Source organism: Rhinatrema bivittatum, chromosome 5 (assembly GCF_901001135.1).
Source record: "Rhinatrema bivittatum chromosome 5, aRhiBiv1.1, whole genome shotgun sequence".
Lineage (NCBI taxonomy): Eukaryota > Metazoa > Chordata > Amphibia > Gymnophiona > Rhinatrematidae > Rhinatrema > Rhinatrema bivittatum.
Genome location: NC_042619.1, coordinates 130,509,881 through 130,523,644, shown reverse-complemented (window position 1 = coordinate 130,523,644; position 13,764 = coordinate 130,509,881). Strand labels below are relative to the sequence as shown.

General features: G+C 42.5%; 1 protein-coding gene across 6 annotated transcripts in view; it reads right to left on the bottom strand.

Annotated features, from left to right (window-relative positions):
* Positions 1-13,764, bottom strand: part of ENOX1 (ecto-NOX disulfide-thiol exchanger 1) — an 838,273-nt gene that overhangs the window by 232,251 nt on the left and 592,258 nt on the right. For all 6 annotated transcript variants that reach the window (XM_029602937.1, XM_029602936.1, XM_029602934.1 and 3 more), the window contains one exon: positions 5,535-5,768. In XM_029602937.1, coding sequence (XP_029458797.1) covers positions 5,535-5,768 — 234 coding nt within the window. The remainder of the gene's footprint in view (positions 1-5,534; positions 5,769-13,764) is intronic.

Genomic DNA, 13,764 nt, shown 5'->3' with positions numbered 1-13,764 from the left:
AGTGCCCTATCCCTATTAATACCAGGAGTGTTGTGATCTTCCTGCACACAGTGCCCTAACCCTGACACCAGGGGTGTTGTGATCTTCCTGCATGCAGTGCCCTATCCCACCTGCATTACTAGTGAGAGGCTGGCTTCACAGACAGGGGGGAGCTTCCTGACCCTCACTCCTCCCCTCCCCATGTCCCAGCCAGTGAATGGTGTGTGGGTGAGGGGGGGGGGAGGAGGATGGTGAGGCTGAAACAGCTCCTTCCCTGCATTACTAGTGAGAGGCTGGCTTCACAGACAGGGGGGAGCTACCTGACCCTCACTCCTCCCCTCCCCATGTCCCAGCCAGTGAATGGTGTGTGGGTGAGGGGGGGGGGGGGGAGGATGGTGAAGGGTGAGACAGCTCCTTCCCTGCATTACTAGTGAGAGGCTGGCTTCACAGACAGGGGGGAGCTTCCTGACCCTCACTCCTCCCCTCCCCATGTCCCAGCCAGTGAATGGTGTGTGGGTGAGGGGGGGGAGGAGGATGGTGAGGCTGAAACAGCTCCTTCCCTGCATTACTAGTGAGAGGCTGGCTTCACAGACAGGGGGGAGCTGCCTGACCCTCACTCCTCCCCTCCCCATGTCCCAGCCAGTGAATGGTGTGTGGGTGAGGGGGGGGAGGATGGTGAAGGGTGAGACAGCTCCTTCCCTGCATTACTAGTGAGAGGCTGGCTTCACAGACAGGAGGGAGCTGCCTGACCCTCACTCCTCCCCTCCCCATGTCCCAGCCAGTGAATGGTGTGTGGGTGAGGGGGGGGGGGGGAGGATGGTGAAGGGTGATACAGCTCCTTCCCTGCATTACTAGTGAGAGGCTGGCTTCACAGACAGGGGGGAGCTTCCTGACAAAAATAACAAAAATAATAAACAAACAAGTTCTAGTCACATGAGTGATGATCATCACGTTACTTTTTTTGTCAAGCTTCCAACTGTTTCCATTTCACATCCCCCCAACCATTACCTCAGTGGGAACCTTGGTAACATCAATAGATAAGAGGGCAGCCAGCCAATAGGAACACATATTCATTCCTAACTGACCTTTACTGACCTGGAAAGTGTCAATTTGTATCATTTTCTGTTAGTGCGCACTAACGGGAGTTAGTGCGCACTAACACGATTTAACGATTTTTAACGATAAATCGTTAGAATTTCTATTGTATTGTGTTCTATAACGATTTAAGACGATATTAACATTATCGGACGATAATTTTAATCGTTGAAAAACGATTCACATCCCTAATATAAAGAACAGTATTAAAGCAACAGCATTGCTGGGCTTATGAGGTATGGATGAGTCTCGGTGGGTTAATTTGGACCTCTATCACAGACAGACGAGATGAATAGAGATTTAATAAAGGATATTCACAGGATTGCTGTGAAAGTGTAAGTGCTGCTGCTAGGTGACTTTAATCTCAGAGATGTTGACTGGGACATCCCAACTACAGAATCTTCAAGAAGCAGGAAGACCCTATATTTTCTGGATGGAGAGCTGTTGTTATATCTAGAGGACCTTCGGCTGAGGTGAGATTGGCTCTATCTGCAGTGAGTAGCCCTGCAAATTCTCACCGTCAGCAGGTGGACCCAGGCGAAGCAGAGACTGGTCAGCTGCTCCACCTTAACCAGTCCACGTTACCCTCAGGTTGAGCCTTTGGGTGCCTGAGCCAGCAGGTCTCAGGCAAGGGTCTCTGCAGATAACTAGAGAGGTGGTTCAAGGCCAGGAAAGGGTCCTAGGCATGCAGCAATCGGTTGTATTGTGAGTCAAGGCAAGGATCAAGGCAGGCAGCAATCAGGCGTATTGTGAGTCCAGGCAAGGGTTGAAACCAGGTATCGATCCAAGGAAAAGGAAGAGGGACAGACAGGGCTGAAGCAGGCAAGTAAGGCAGGAGCAGGTCAGTCAGACAAGGACTGGAATAGGCTGGGCACAGATGACTGAAACAAGCTGGGCAACCAAGATGGAAAGCAACACTCACTACTGACCGTAGCTAGACCTTTTGCTGAGGCATCAGGTGAGTGTCCTGGCTGTCTTCTTATAATGAGAGGCTGGGGACATCATCTAAGGGCTCTGTGGTGATTTTCCCACCTCAGGCCCTTTAAATCCCTAGGGAAGGGAATGGTTACAAAAACGGAAAATGTCATAATGCCTCTATATCGCTCCATGGTGAGACCGTACCTTGAATACTGTGTACAATTCTGGTCGCCACACCTCAAAAAAGATATAGTTGCGATGGAGAAGGTACAGAGAAAGGCAACCAAAATGATAAAGGGGATGGAACAGCTCTCCTATGAGGAAAAGCTGAAGAGGTTAGGGCTGTTCAGCTTGGAGAAGAAACGGCTGAGGGGGAATATGATAGAGGTCTTTAAGATCATGAGAGGTCTTGAATGAGTAGATGTGACTTGGTTATTTACACTTTCGAATAATAGAAGGATTAGGGGCATTCCATGAAGTTAGCAAGCAGCACATTTAAGACTAATCGGAGAAAAGTCTTTTTCACTCAACGCACAATAAAGCTCTGGAATTTGTTGCCAGAGGATGTGGTTAGTGCAGTTGGTGTAGCTGGGTTCAAAAAAGATTTGGATAAATTCTTGCAGGGGAAGTCCATTAACGGCTATTAATCAAGTTTACTTAGGGTATAGCCACTGCTATTAATTGTATCAGTAGCTTGGGATCTTCTTAGTGTTTAGGTAATTGCCAGGTTCTTGTGGCCTGGTTTGTCCTCTGTTGGAAACAGGAATCTGGGCTTGATGGACCCTTGGTCTGACCCAGCATGGCAATTTCTTATGTTTAGTTTAGTTTTAGTTTATTGTTGTTTATATACCAATGACTCAGACTAACCATCACACCGGTTTACAAAATTAAAGTACAAGAAATACAATAGTTCATAAAAGAATAACAGCTAAAAATTACACAGAATTACACGGCTAAAAATTACACAGCTAAAAATTACACAGAATCTTATGTACTCCAGGGGAGCCATTGGCGACCTGTCATGCTGGCGGGAGATGGTGTCAAAGAAGGTGTTGGCAGCATCCTGCTGCGTCGGGATGGACTGTGGGTGATCTGGTCTTGGAGGTAAGTGCGATGGTTCACGGGAGCAGCCCATGGCCCACCATAAGCCATAACTGTTCTGTCAACTGGTAATGGGACCCACATGGGAGGGGGCAATACTTGACCTAGTGCTTACCAACAGGGACATTATTTCTGATGTTTTAGTGAATTATCATCTGGGAACCAATGATCACTGGATGGTGTGGTTCAACATTAGGATGTAAGAGATGAAGGTTCATTCTAAAGTGAGGGTCCTAGATTTCAGGAAAACTAACTTTCTCAAAATGGGGGAGTACCTCAAGGATTTGTTAACTGGATGGGAAAATCTAAGGGAAGCAGAAGGCAAAACTAAAAGAAGATATCATAAGGGCAACTAATCTTTTTGTTAGGAATGTAAATAAAGGGAAGAGGGAAAAGAGACCATTATGGTTTTCTAAAGAAGTAGCTGAAAGGTAAGGGAGAAAAGGTTAGCATTCAAAAACTACAAGAGATCACCAAAAGAGGAAGACAGGCGACAATATCTGGAAAAAGTAGGAGAAGCTGGGAAAGTAGTCGGGAATGGGAAAATTCAAATAGAACAGAAATAGAAAATATGGTAAAACAGGGGGACAAGAACTTTTTTTTAGATATGTTTGTGATAGAAGGAAGTGCAAAAGTGGCATTGTGAGACTGAAAGGTGAAGAAATATTTAGAGATTGATGAGGAAAAATCAAAATTGCAGATTTCTGTTCAGTGTTCACTGTAGAAAGGCATGGAACAGGACCACATAAAACAAACAAAAATATGATTTTCAGAACTCTGTGTATGTGAGGAGATAACTGAACTTAAAGTAGTTAAGGCAATGGGGCCAGATGATATACATCCAAGGATACTAAGCCAAGGATGCTAAGGGAACCTACAGATGTCCTGGCAGCTCCGCTAGCTGACCCTTTCAATACTTCCTTGGAGTCTGGAGTAGTTCCAGAGGACTGGAAAAGGGCACATGTGGTTCCTAATGATAAAGGTTTAAGTAAGGAGGAGGCTGGGAACTCCAGGTGAGTTAGTCTGATCTCAGTGGTGAGCAAACTAATAGAATCGCTGCTAAAACAGAGGATAGTGCAATTTTTGGAATCCATTCCAATGGATTTCAAGATCTGAGGCAGCGTGGTTTTACCAGAGGTAAATCTTGTCAGACAAATCTGATCAATTTCTTTGATTGGGTTACCAGAGAGTTGGATCAAGGGAGAATGCAGGAAGTGAGTAAGTACCCTTCTAGCACTGGAAGTGTAAACCAAGTGTAGGTTACACTTCCAGTGCAGCTTTGACAGAGGCTGAGCTGGATGTCGCTGGGAGCGGGTAAGTTTGGACCTGCTCCAGGTGGAGCTTTTGCAGGTTCGGGAGATGGAGGGAGGATCTGGGGTGGTTGCAAGGCCTCTTCATCATGATGGTGGGGCTGGGAGGGCCTACTGCAATCCTTTTAAATCTGGGGGGGGGGGTGGGGAGAAGTACAGAACTGGGAAAATATAATTTTATCTATATAGGAGGTGATGTGTGGTGGGGGTTGTAAGGCTGCTGTGGCCTCTTTACTATTTGTTGATGGTGGGTGGAAGGAAATTGGGCGAGGGGCCCGATATTTTGTTTTGGGATTTTTTTACTTTCTTGATGCTACATACCTAGATATCTTTTAAAAATATCCGGATAAATAGCAAGTTATCCAACCACATAAGTCCAGATAACTTTATATCTGCTTCTGAACAGGTCTAAAATTATTCAGCTAATGTAGCCAGATATATGTGATATTCGTCTACATTAGCCGGATAATTCAACTCCTCCCTGAAATTCCCTTTTTTTTAATCCAGCTAAATTATATCCGGTTAAGTAGTTATTCGACTATAATTTAGTTGGATAAGTAGTTGAATATGACATATTTGCCATTTAGATGAATAACTTGTGAGTTATCCATCTAAATGGCTTTTTAATATTGACCTCAGGACATCTTAAAGGAAGTGATGCTAAATTTATTTGAATGGATGGGCAGACTGGATGGGCCATATAGTCTTTTTCTGCCGTTATGATGCTATGTTTACTTTCCAAGAAGTTTGCCAAAGCCGGCTATATTTTGCAAAATTTTTAATTGGTTAAACCTGGAAAACATTCGAGAAAACACTTGCAATCTTTTCTTAAGCTTGGAAAGCTACTGGTAAAGCAAAACCAAAGAAATGGTATGGCCTCTATTCAGTAAATTCGGAGATATACAAAATAGGAGTAAATCTCCATGGAACAGAGAGTATCACTCCCGAGTCAGCCCAATATCTTATTTTGCAGCAGGCATTCTGCTCAGGTTTTCTAGAGAATCGAGAACTAAGTATAATCGTAGTGGAAGCAGGTGGCCAGGAATACATACAGAAAAATAAGGTAGTCATCACTAGAATCCAAACATACCAATATTTGTAATAACCTAAACAATTAAGTCACTCCATTACCTTTAAGTTTTTCAGCCAACAAAGTAGCTTCATGATCTGAGTAATGCATTATTGTTGGAGGAGAAGGAGGTCGTAATTTGTCCACTTCCAGTCTGCGCCTATGACGTTCTTCCCTGGCGAACATTCTTTGTTTACATTCCCATTCATAAAAATCATCCCGTGCCTGAGCAAAATCAACATGAAAACGACCTGAATCTTTTTTGTCTGTGCTGGATCCCAACCTCATACGATAACCTGACAGTAAAAAGGAGAGATGATACAGTATTGTAGATACAGCAGGTATACATTTTTAAATAAATTCATATATTATGGTTGTTACTGATGTATCACATAATAAGCCCACACAATGAAATATGTTTGGTCCTTTCTTAAATTGTTGTATACAGACGGAACACAATTCATTCTAATGGAATGAATTAGGCTTAGAAACCCTTCAAATAACCTCTATTGTAGTTCTTTTCCTTTAAAAATTCTCCACAGAGTGGAAGGTGAAAATCTCCACAGGGTGGAGCATTAATTCAGCAGTTTTGTTAGGTAAATGATTGTGCAGGTGACTAGATGTCCCTGAGCTAAATGTGCGGATATCTAAAGTGGTGATCTCCATGAGAGATTCTGGCCTAGTGTTGGGACCAAGTCATATAGGTTAGAGGAATGTGCCATCTTGCCACAGCACCTCTAATGGAGTTTGCTGCATTGGGAGTTTCCTGCTTACATAGAAGTAGCTTCAGCATAGCATTTTTTGGTTTGAGTTGGACAAGAAGGATCTGATTTTTTGTAATTCCCCTCTTCTTATCCAATATGGGTTAAAACTCTGGTTAGTAAGTTAGGAGTGAGAAAACCATACCTTCTGACCCACACCCAGTGGTTAAGAAGAGTGTCAGTGTTTTGTGTGTTTTTAAGTATAGGTGAATTTTTGGTTTGGGTGAGTTTTTTTGTCTACACTTCCTGTCCTAGAAAGAAGAGCAGGAAAGAAGAAGGATTTTTCCCCTAGTTTGCAGTATTTATTTTATCTCATTTAGTCTGAAAAATCCCAGTGACTTCTAGGAGGAGGTTACAAAAGAATATAAGTAATGCCATGCTGGGTCAGACCAAGTTTCATTGAGCCCAGTCTCCTGTCTCTGACAGTGGCTAGTCCAGGTCACAAGTACTAGCAGATCCTCAGTAGTTGATCTATTTCTTGTATCTCTCTCACAGGAATAAGCACTGGCTTTCCCAAATTTGCCTAGCTAATAAATGTTTATGAAATTTTCCTTTAGGAACTTGTCCAAACCCTCTTTTGATCCCCATTACGTTAGTTGTCTTTACCATATCTTCTGGCAATAGATTCCATAGCTTTATTGTGCAGTGAATGAAAAAACACTTCCTGCAATTTATTTTAAATCTGCCAGTTTGTTCTATCTCCAACGTGTATTATATGTTAATTATACTGAAACCCTGTGTCATCTTGTGATATTGCATAGCTTAGAGTCTCTGCAAGGTGTTGATCTCTTTTTCCTGATTGGCTATTGTTTGAATGTTTCACAACTTCCTACTAGATCTGTTCCTGTTTTGCTCTCTCTCTCTCTCTGTTCTATCTCCTTTTCCTATTGGTCCATTACCTAAGGCATGCTGTCTGGAGGGACTTTCAGTTGCAAAAAGGCTCTTGGCAAACTAACAACTGATCTTCTCTACAAGCTCCTAAGAAGCATCACTTTTTACCTCTTCCCATTGTCCTACTTCTATTATCTATTCACTGCTATTCACTAGTCTCTACAATTTCAACTACAGCCTCAGTCATCTCATTTTCAAGATAAATAACCATAATCTGATTAGCCTCTCTCCATTAGGGAGTTGTTTTTTTTTTTTTTTTTTTATCTCCTTTATCATTTTTATTGCCCTTTTCTGTATAAATTTTTGAGATCGGAAGACCAGAACTGCAAGGTGTGGTTGCATAATGTATCTATACAAAGGTATTATGATATTCTCAGTTTTGTTCTCTATTCCTTTCCAAATTTATTCCTAACATTCTACTTGCCTTTTTGACCACGGCCACCCACTGAGCCGAAGATTTGAAGGTACTGTCCACAAAGACTCAGAGGTCATTTTTCAGGTTTGTGACTCCTAACATGGAACCTAGCATCATGTATCTGTATGTGGGGAACCCTTGGTCTCCCACTAGCTGGCCATAGATTCCTGCCATGATAAGTGATAGTGAAGAGGACAGACTATTTTCCAGCAATACCGTTCCCTGAGGATGCCTGCAATGGGGGGGGCGGGGGGAGGGGGGCAGAGCCTTAGTGAGTGTGGTTAGTTTAGTTTGGGTTCTGTTGAGAGGAGCTGGTTTTTGCTCTGCGCTATGTTTGGTTGGGAGACTGCCCAATTCCAGTGCCCCCCTTGCCTGGTAGGGGCTATCCCTTCCTGAGAGTAGACTTAGTAAGAAGATTTTTCAAGATTTTGTTGTGCCTGGGTGAATCCTTTTCCTGCTGGTGAGTCAACCCCCATAAGCACAGGGCAGGAGGGAGAAGACCTGGTTATTCATTTCCATCCAGTGAGAAGACTACAGTGATGAAGTTTGGATTTTTGAGAGTTGTGTTTTAGTGAGGTTTTTTTGTCCATCCTCACTGTGTGACTGGACTGCAAAAACCCTGTTGGTATCTGAAAAAAGACATTTTCCCCCTAAGAGTTCAAACTACAGAAAGAATCCAGAAGAGTAGAGTTCAAGATCAACTGGAGACCCCAACTGGACCTCCATTCCGGGGAATGCAGAACACAAGCTGGGAATATCTGTGACTCTGTTAGACTGTAGGTATGAGACTTTTTGGGGGGATTTAGGGGCTCCCCCTCAATAGGTTTCCCTTCCGGGCTGGGACCCTTTCCCTACAGACAAGAAAAGGAGGTGAGCTGCTCCCAGAGAGTAGTACTAAAGACATCTGCACAGAGTGAAGAGGACAGAGTTCCTTATGTATGGCCCAGACTGAACACAGATGTGAAGTAAGACAACTAACACATCGACTGGACATTTATTTAATTTCTGCAAATCAAAGTAAAGTTTATTTTAAACACCCACATTGTGTCCTGCTGTTTCTACAGATCTACCATCACTAAAGGGGATGGTAACACATCTCAGGGAGTATACCCATTCACCGCCTGAACCTAAAAGGTTAAGCCTTTCCCCCATAGAAAGATTCCACTCCTTGAGACTTGTTAAAATTGGGGAAGTGGCAAAAGGAGATTGTCTCTCAGGGCTTTCCTTTGTGTGCCCTTGGACTACCTTAAAATCCAAAAAAAGGATTACATATATTTGGGATTATTTTTCCCTACATGCATTACTTTGCACTTGTCCACTTGTGAAAGAATACCATCTGGATGGGAGAAGAGAAACCTGAGGCTAGCACTGAGCAGTGAGAAAAACACTGAGTTCGCAGCACTGAGAGAATTTGTGATTACCTGAGATATTCCTAGTCGAACTGCTAAAAAGCTTGATGCAAGAAAGCCAGACAATGTAGCAAAGGAGAAAAACACAAGAACAGCATTGTTAACAGAAGTGTCAGTACCAAGTGATTATTCTGTAGATCATATGGAAAGACAGAAGATCCTCAAATATCAAAAGATGCAACCAGAGACCAGGACAATGCGGCATAAACATAGTCACAGTTGTATTGGGCACCACAGGCCTAATTAAAAGGAACTTCCAGGTGCACCTAGATATGCTGCCTGTACACATTATATCTTATGAAATCCAGAAGGAAGCTATTTTGGGCACAATGTAAATATTGAGGCAAGCACTAGCAATACTTAGAGACTAAGGTCATCCTCAGTGTACCCTTGCTCATCAGTGAGGTTCATACTTGTCATGGTGTGCACAAAGCAGAAACAGGAAAGGGGAGGTTTGGACATTTCAGAGTCAAGCAGTAGACCTCAGGTATTTGGAAGGGGGAATCCGAGATGTATAGAAGAACATATTCCATTGCACCCTGGGCAACTTAGGAAGATGGAGAATCTCTGGAAAGAGACTAACGAAACACTGCTAAAGATCAATTTGGATTTTATTTATGGATGTGATTATGCAAGAACAAGAAGAAAAATATACCTGTTAACAATTGTCTTTGAACAAGTTGAGTAGTACACGTTTTTATTTTGGAACACCATACTTCTGCATCCAGCCTATTTATTGGCACTCACCAGCAGGGGCCTAAGAGACTGAGCTTGCACCCACAGAGACAGTCATACTATACCTTGAGCCCTGGAGGTCTAGTCTCTCCCCTATTTAGAGAATGTATGCTGCAGTTTGGTGGGACTGTGCCTGAATTAAGCCCCGGTACTAAGTGTGACTCCTCTGCCTTTATAGGAGAGGAGCCACATATATAAAAAAAAAAAATACTATCTGATAATTCCAGCAGTAAAGGGCAATACGACAGTGAAAAAATGGGATTATATAAAAATAGAAATACATGATTTTGAATTTTTTTTTAAAACACTTATTTTTTTTTTAGCCACTAACAAAATTCAGTATTTTCCACCCTTTGCCAGTTTGTAGTCAAGATTCAGTGGACATATAACAATGTCAACATTACATTTTCTAGTATTAATTTGACCACTTTTGTCTGACAGCTCTTCTAACCAATAACCTTAGATCCTTTCAAAATAGAAACAGGACCTACTAAAACAAATAATGAACAAACTTCAAGGAGGTCGAGGCGCCCCAAAATATTTCTCCTCTGAGAGGGGAAGAGTAAGAGGGCATTCACTCAGTATCACAGAGGTGTTCTTTAATGCTGGAACCTCCACCTGTTTCAGGCTCCACTCCATAGTATGAGGTCAACAATAGTAGCTGATAATAACTCAGATTATAGTTTAATTAAAATGAAGCTTCTCTCATTATGTTTTACATTTGTTGTCTGCTGAAAGGTCCATGACTTATTTATCTGTTAACACTCGTGTAATTTTGTGTATAGCCCCTGGGCCAAGCTACTCATGTCTATGGTATGTGCAATATTTTGAGCAGATAATGTTCTGCCATATGTGATACATTATATTGAATTTATATTAATTGATGTGTCCACTCTTTGAAGTAATATGTTGCATTTATGTGTGCATTTGTAAACACTATTGTATAATTTGTAAAAATTTTCCATGTAAAAGTGTGTTTGAAGAATTCAATAATAAATAAACATTTTGGAGTATTTGTAGAATCATTGAAGGTATTGAAGAATCTCATCTCTATTAAGTCATACACAAATAAGTATAGATTAGTATGATAAATTCATGTGATTCCCATAGTTGATGTATTATGTGTTGAAATTCAGACACCATCACAGACAAGAACTTTGGAGACATGTGGAGAACCAACTAGTACCTAGACTGAATAGGCACAAGTGACAGCAACTCTAGAACAGCCTTACAAATCAAGATCTCGAGATCACTAGAGTTGAATGGCTCAAAGATGAGCTTCACCAACTGGGTAATATCATCATCAATATCCCATTATACCTGGGTGTCTTGATAGGAATTTTAAAATGCATGACAACCCATATGAAATCTTAACAGCTGGAGAGAAATCTGTTTCCTTTCAGTATGTTCCAGGAAACCATCAATTAATAACTAATTCATTCTAACAGAGTTGAATTTTAACCTAGGTTATTTTAAATGTATTGTCAAGCAATGTAAGAAAGAAAATGGGCCCTGCGTCTTGTTTTTACACCAAATGAAATATCTGATTTCCTTGTGAACTCATTGTGAGGAATCAGGTAGTCTTCAGACACTTCCTTTGACATGCCAAATCTTCCATTCTCTGAGCACACAGGATGTGAAGGCTAGGGATTAGAAGATGGGTTGACAGACATTACAATAGTTCTGAAAGATCTGGTCTGATAAAGCCCTTAGCCTAATGATTCTATGATTGCTGCAATCATTTAATAAGAATCATTGAACCATTGCCTTTCCTTAACCTGGCAAAGGTCTTGGTTTCTTGAGATACTAGCAAATTGCTATATAGAAGTAAAGTCTCCCTGCAAAGATGAAATGTTGTGGGCATGGACCCCTGGACCTAGGTGGGTTTGGTGCAACTGCAGGGAAAAGCCCTGCAGGTCCCCACCGTTGGCTGGCAGAGCTAGGTGTGGCAGAGGCCCAACTGGAGCTTCATCTGTACCAGCCCTCGTTCCCCTTAGGTTGAGCCCTTGAGTGCAGGGCTGGCAGGTCTTAGGCAGGGTCTCTGCTGACAAACTGGATGTCTACAGAGATGACTGGGTCACAGGCCAGGGTCCAGGGCAAACTGGGTTCAGGTGAAGTCAGAGGCAGGCGGTGGTTGAGGCGGGCAGTGTTCAGACATAGTCCTGGGTCAGGCAATGGTAAGTGGCAGGCGGAGTTCAAGCGGAGTTGAGTGTCAAAGTCAGAACTAGAATCCATCTGAGGGAAGGCATGATAGATAGGCAGGCAGGGAGGTGAGGAACAGCACAGGCGGGCAGGCATTGACTCAGAAGACAGTGAAGAACTGAAGACTGATCAAAAGACAAGAAGTTGACGAAGAACTGAAAACTGACTACATGACAAAGATGAGGACAAGGTACTGACGAATGAAGACCAGGGATTGAAGAGACGAAGACCAGGAACCCGCTGAGGCAACTTGCACTATTTACAGTAATGGACCTATTGCCAAGGCAAGGAGGAGCTGCTAAGGTGGGCCTTTATATGCCCATGCTGGTGATGTCATCATCAGGCACCACTGGCATTTTCCTGCCACAGGCCCTTTAAGAGGAGCAATATCAGGCACACGCAGACCTTCGGAGGAGCCCGGGGAAGCAGTGGCGTCAGAGACAAGCTGAGCACGGGGGCCTGCCGCACGTCCCTTTGGAGGCCTTTGCCAGCATCGGGGAGTGTCGCTTTGGGCTTGGGGGCTGGAGGTAAGTGCAGCAGTCCATGGGCCTGCCCCATGGACCATCAAATGCAATACAAAATACATTTATTGTTAAATAAAAAATAGCCTTCTGCTTGTGTGCTGGAGTGGAAAGCTGGTAACCTCGTATTCAAGACTATTAAAAACAGTGGTTTTCAGCCACTTGAGGGAGATGTTGTTTGTCATGCTTTTATCTAGGAATTGGACAAATATACAGTGCTAACTCTATCCATGAGTTAAAGTATCTTTGAAAACAAACATTACTGTATGTAAGCTCTAGGGCTATTTTGTCAGGTTGTGGGCCAGCTTAAAGTTGAATATATCATTTTCTACTATATAGGCTTGGAGCTTTTCCTGGCAAGATCTGACAACTCAAAGCAGCATTTTCAAACAGATAGCAGTGTTATGGTCCTATTCTAGGGAGCTGAAGCAGATGGAGTAGCTATCTGTGCAGAGTATATTTTGCCTGCACTGTGAGCATTTCTTAAACACTGGATAGTAAAAAGAACTTGAAACAGATCGAAAGAAATTTAGCTATAAGAAAACACACTGGAAAAATTAAGATATAAATGTTCAACAATTTGTCACAGCATCAAAATGGCCTATTGATATTTTAATTTCCCAAGTTAACTCCTTAAAAGTTTATAGCCTGCATGCTGCTTGACCATTTTAGATCCAAGAATGAGAAATATAAATGTGAAATATGCTCTCTCCTTTAGATATTTTTAAAAATAATCGATTTATGAATATATATGTACTTGATCATTTTCTTTGCTTTATTTCTGCTATCTCACACCAGAATGATTGGGTTTGTCCCTCTCTCAGCTGACAGAGGCAGAGATTTGGTTTTTTTTTATGACATCACTACTAGTAGTACTTATGCTATGGGCGGAAGCAAATAAGGCCAGTATTCTCTGACAAAGATTATATTAAAATCTTCTATATAACAAAAATGAGGCATAAAATAAATGGTTAAGAAGAAGCTTCTCTTGAATTTCCTTTGAACATTTCTTTTTCTTTTGGGAGAGTTTTGGGACTGGTATAGCATAAATAAAGGAAAGAAAATTATCAGGTAAGTTTAATTTTTTATTCCTTGTCTTTCTGCTATATCAGTCCAGAATGACCGGGAAGTACCACAGCCCAATTATGCAGAGTGGGAGGATATTAAACCCACTTTTTGTTGCGATCCCACCCGCGGCCAGAGCCATGGGAGGTCTCTTACCTTCTTCAGTCCCGTCTCCCCGACATCGTTCCCGCGGCGCGGAGGCCGCCCACGTGGGCTACCCGTGGTAGGAGCCGCGGACGCCGAGGTCTTCGCGGCCTGGGCCACCACCTTGCCGGTTCTGCAGGAGCCGTGCC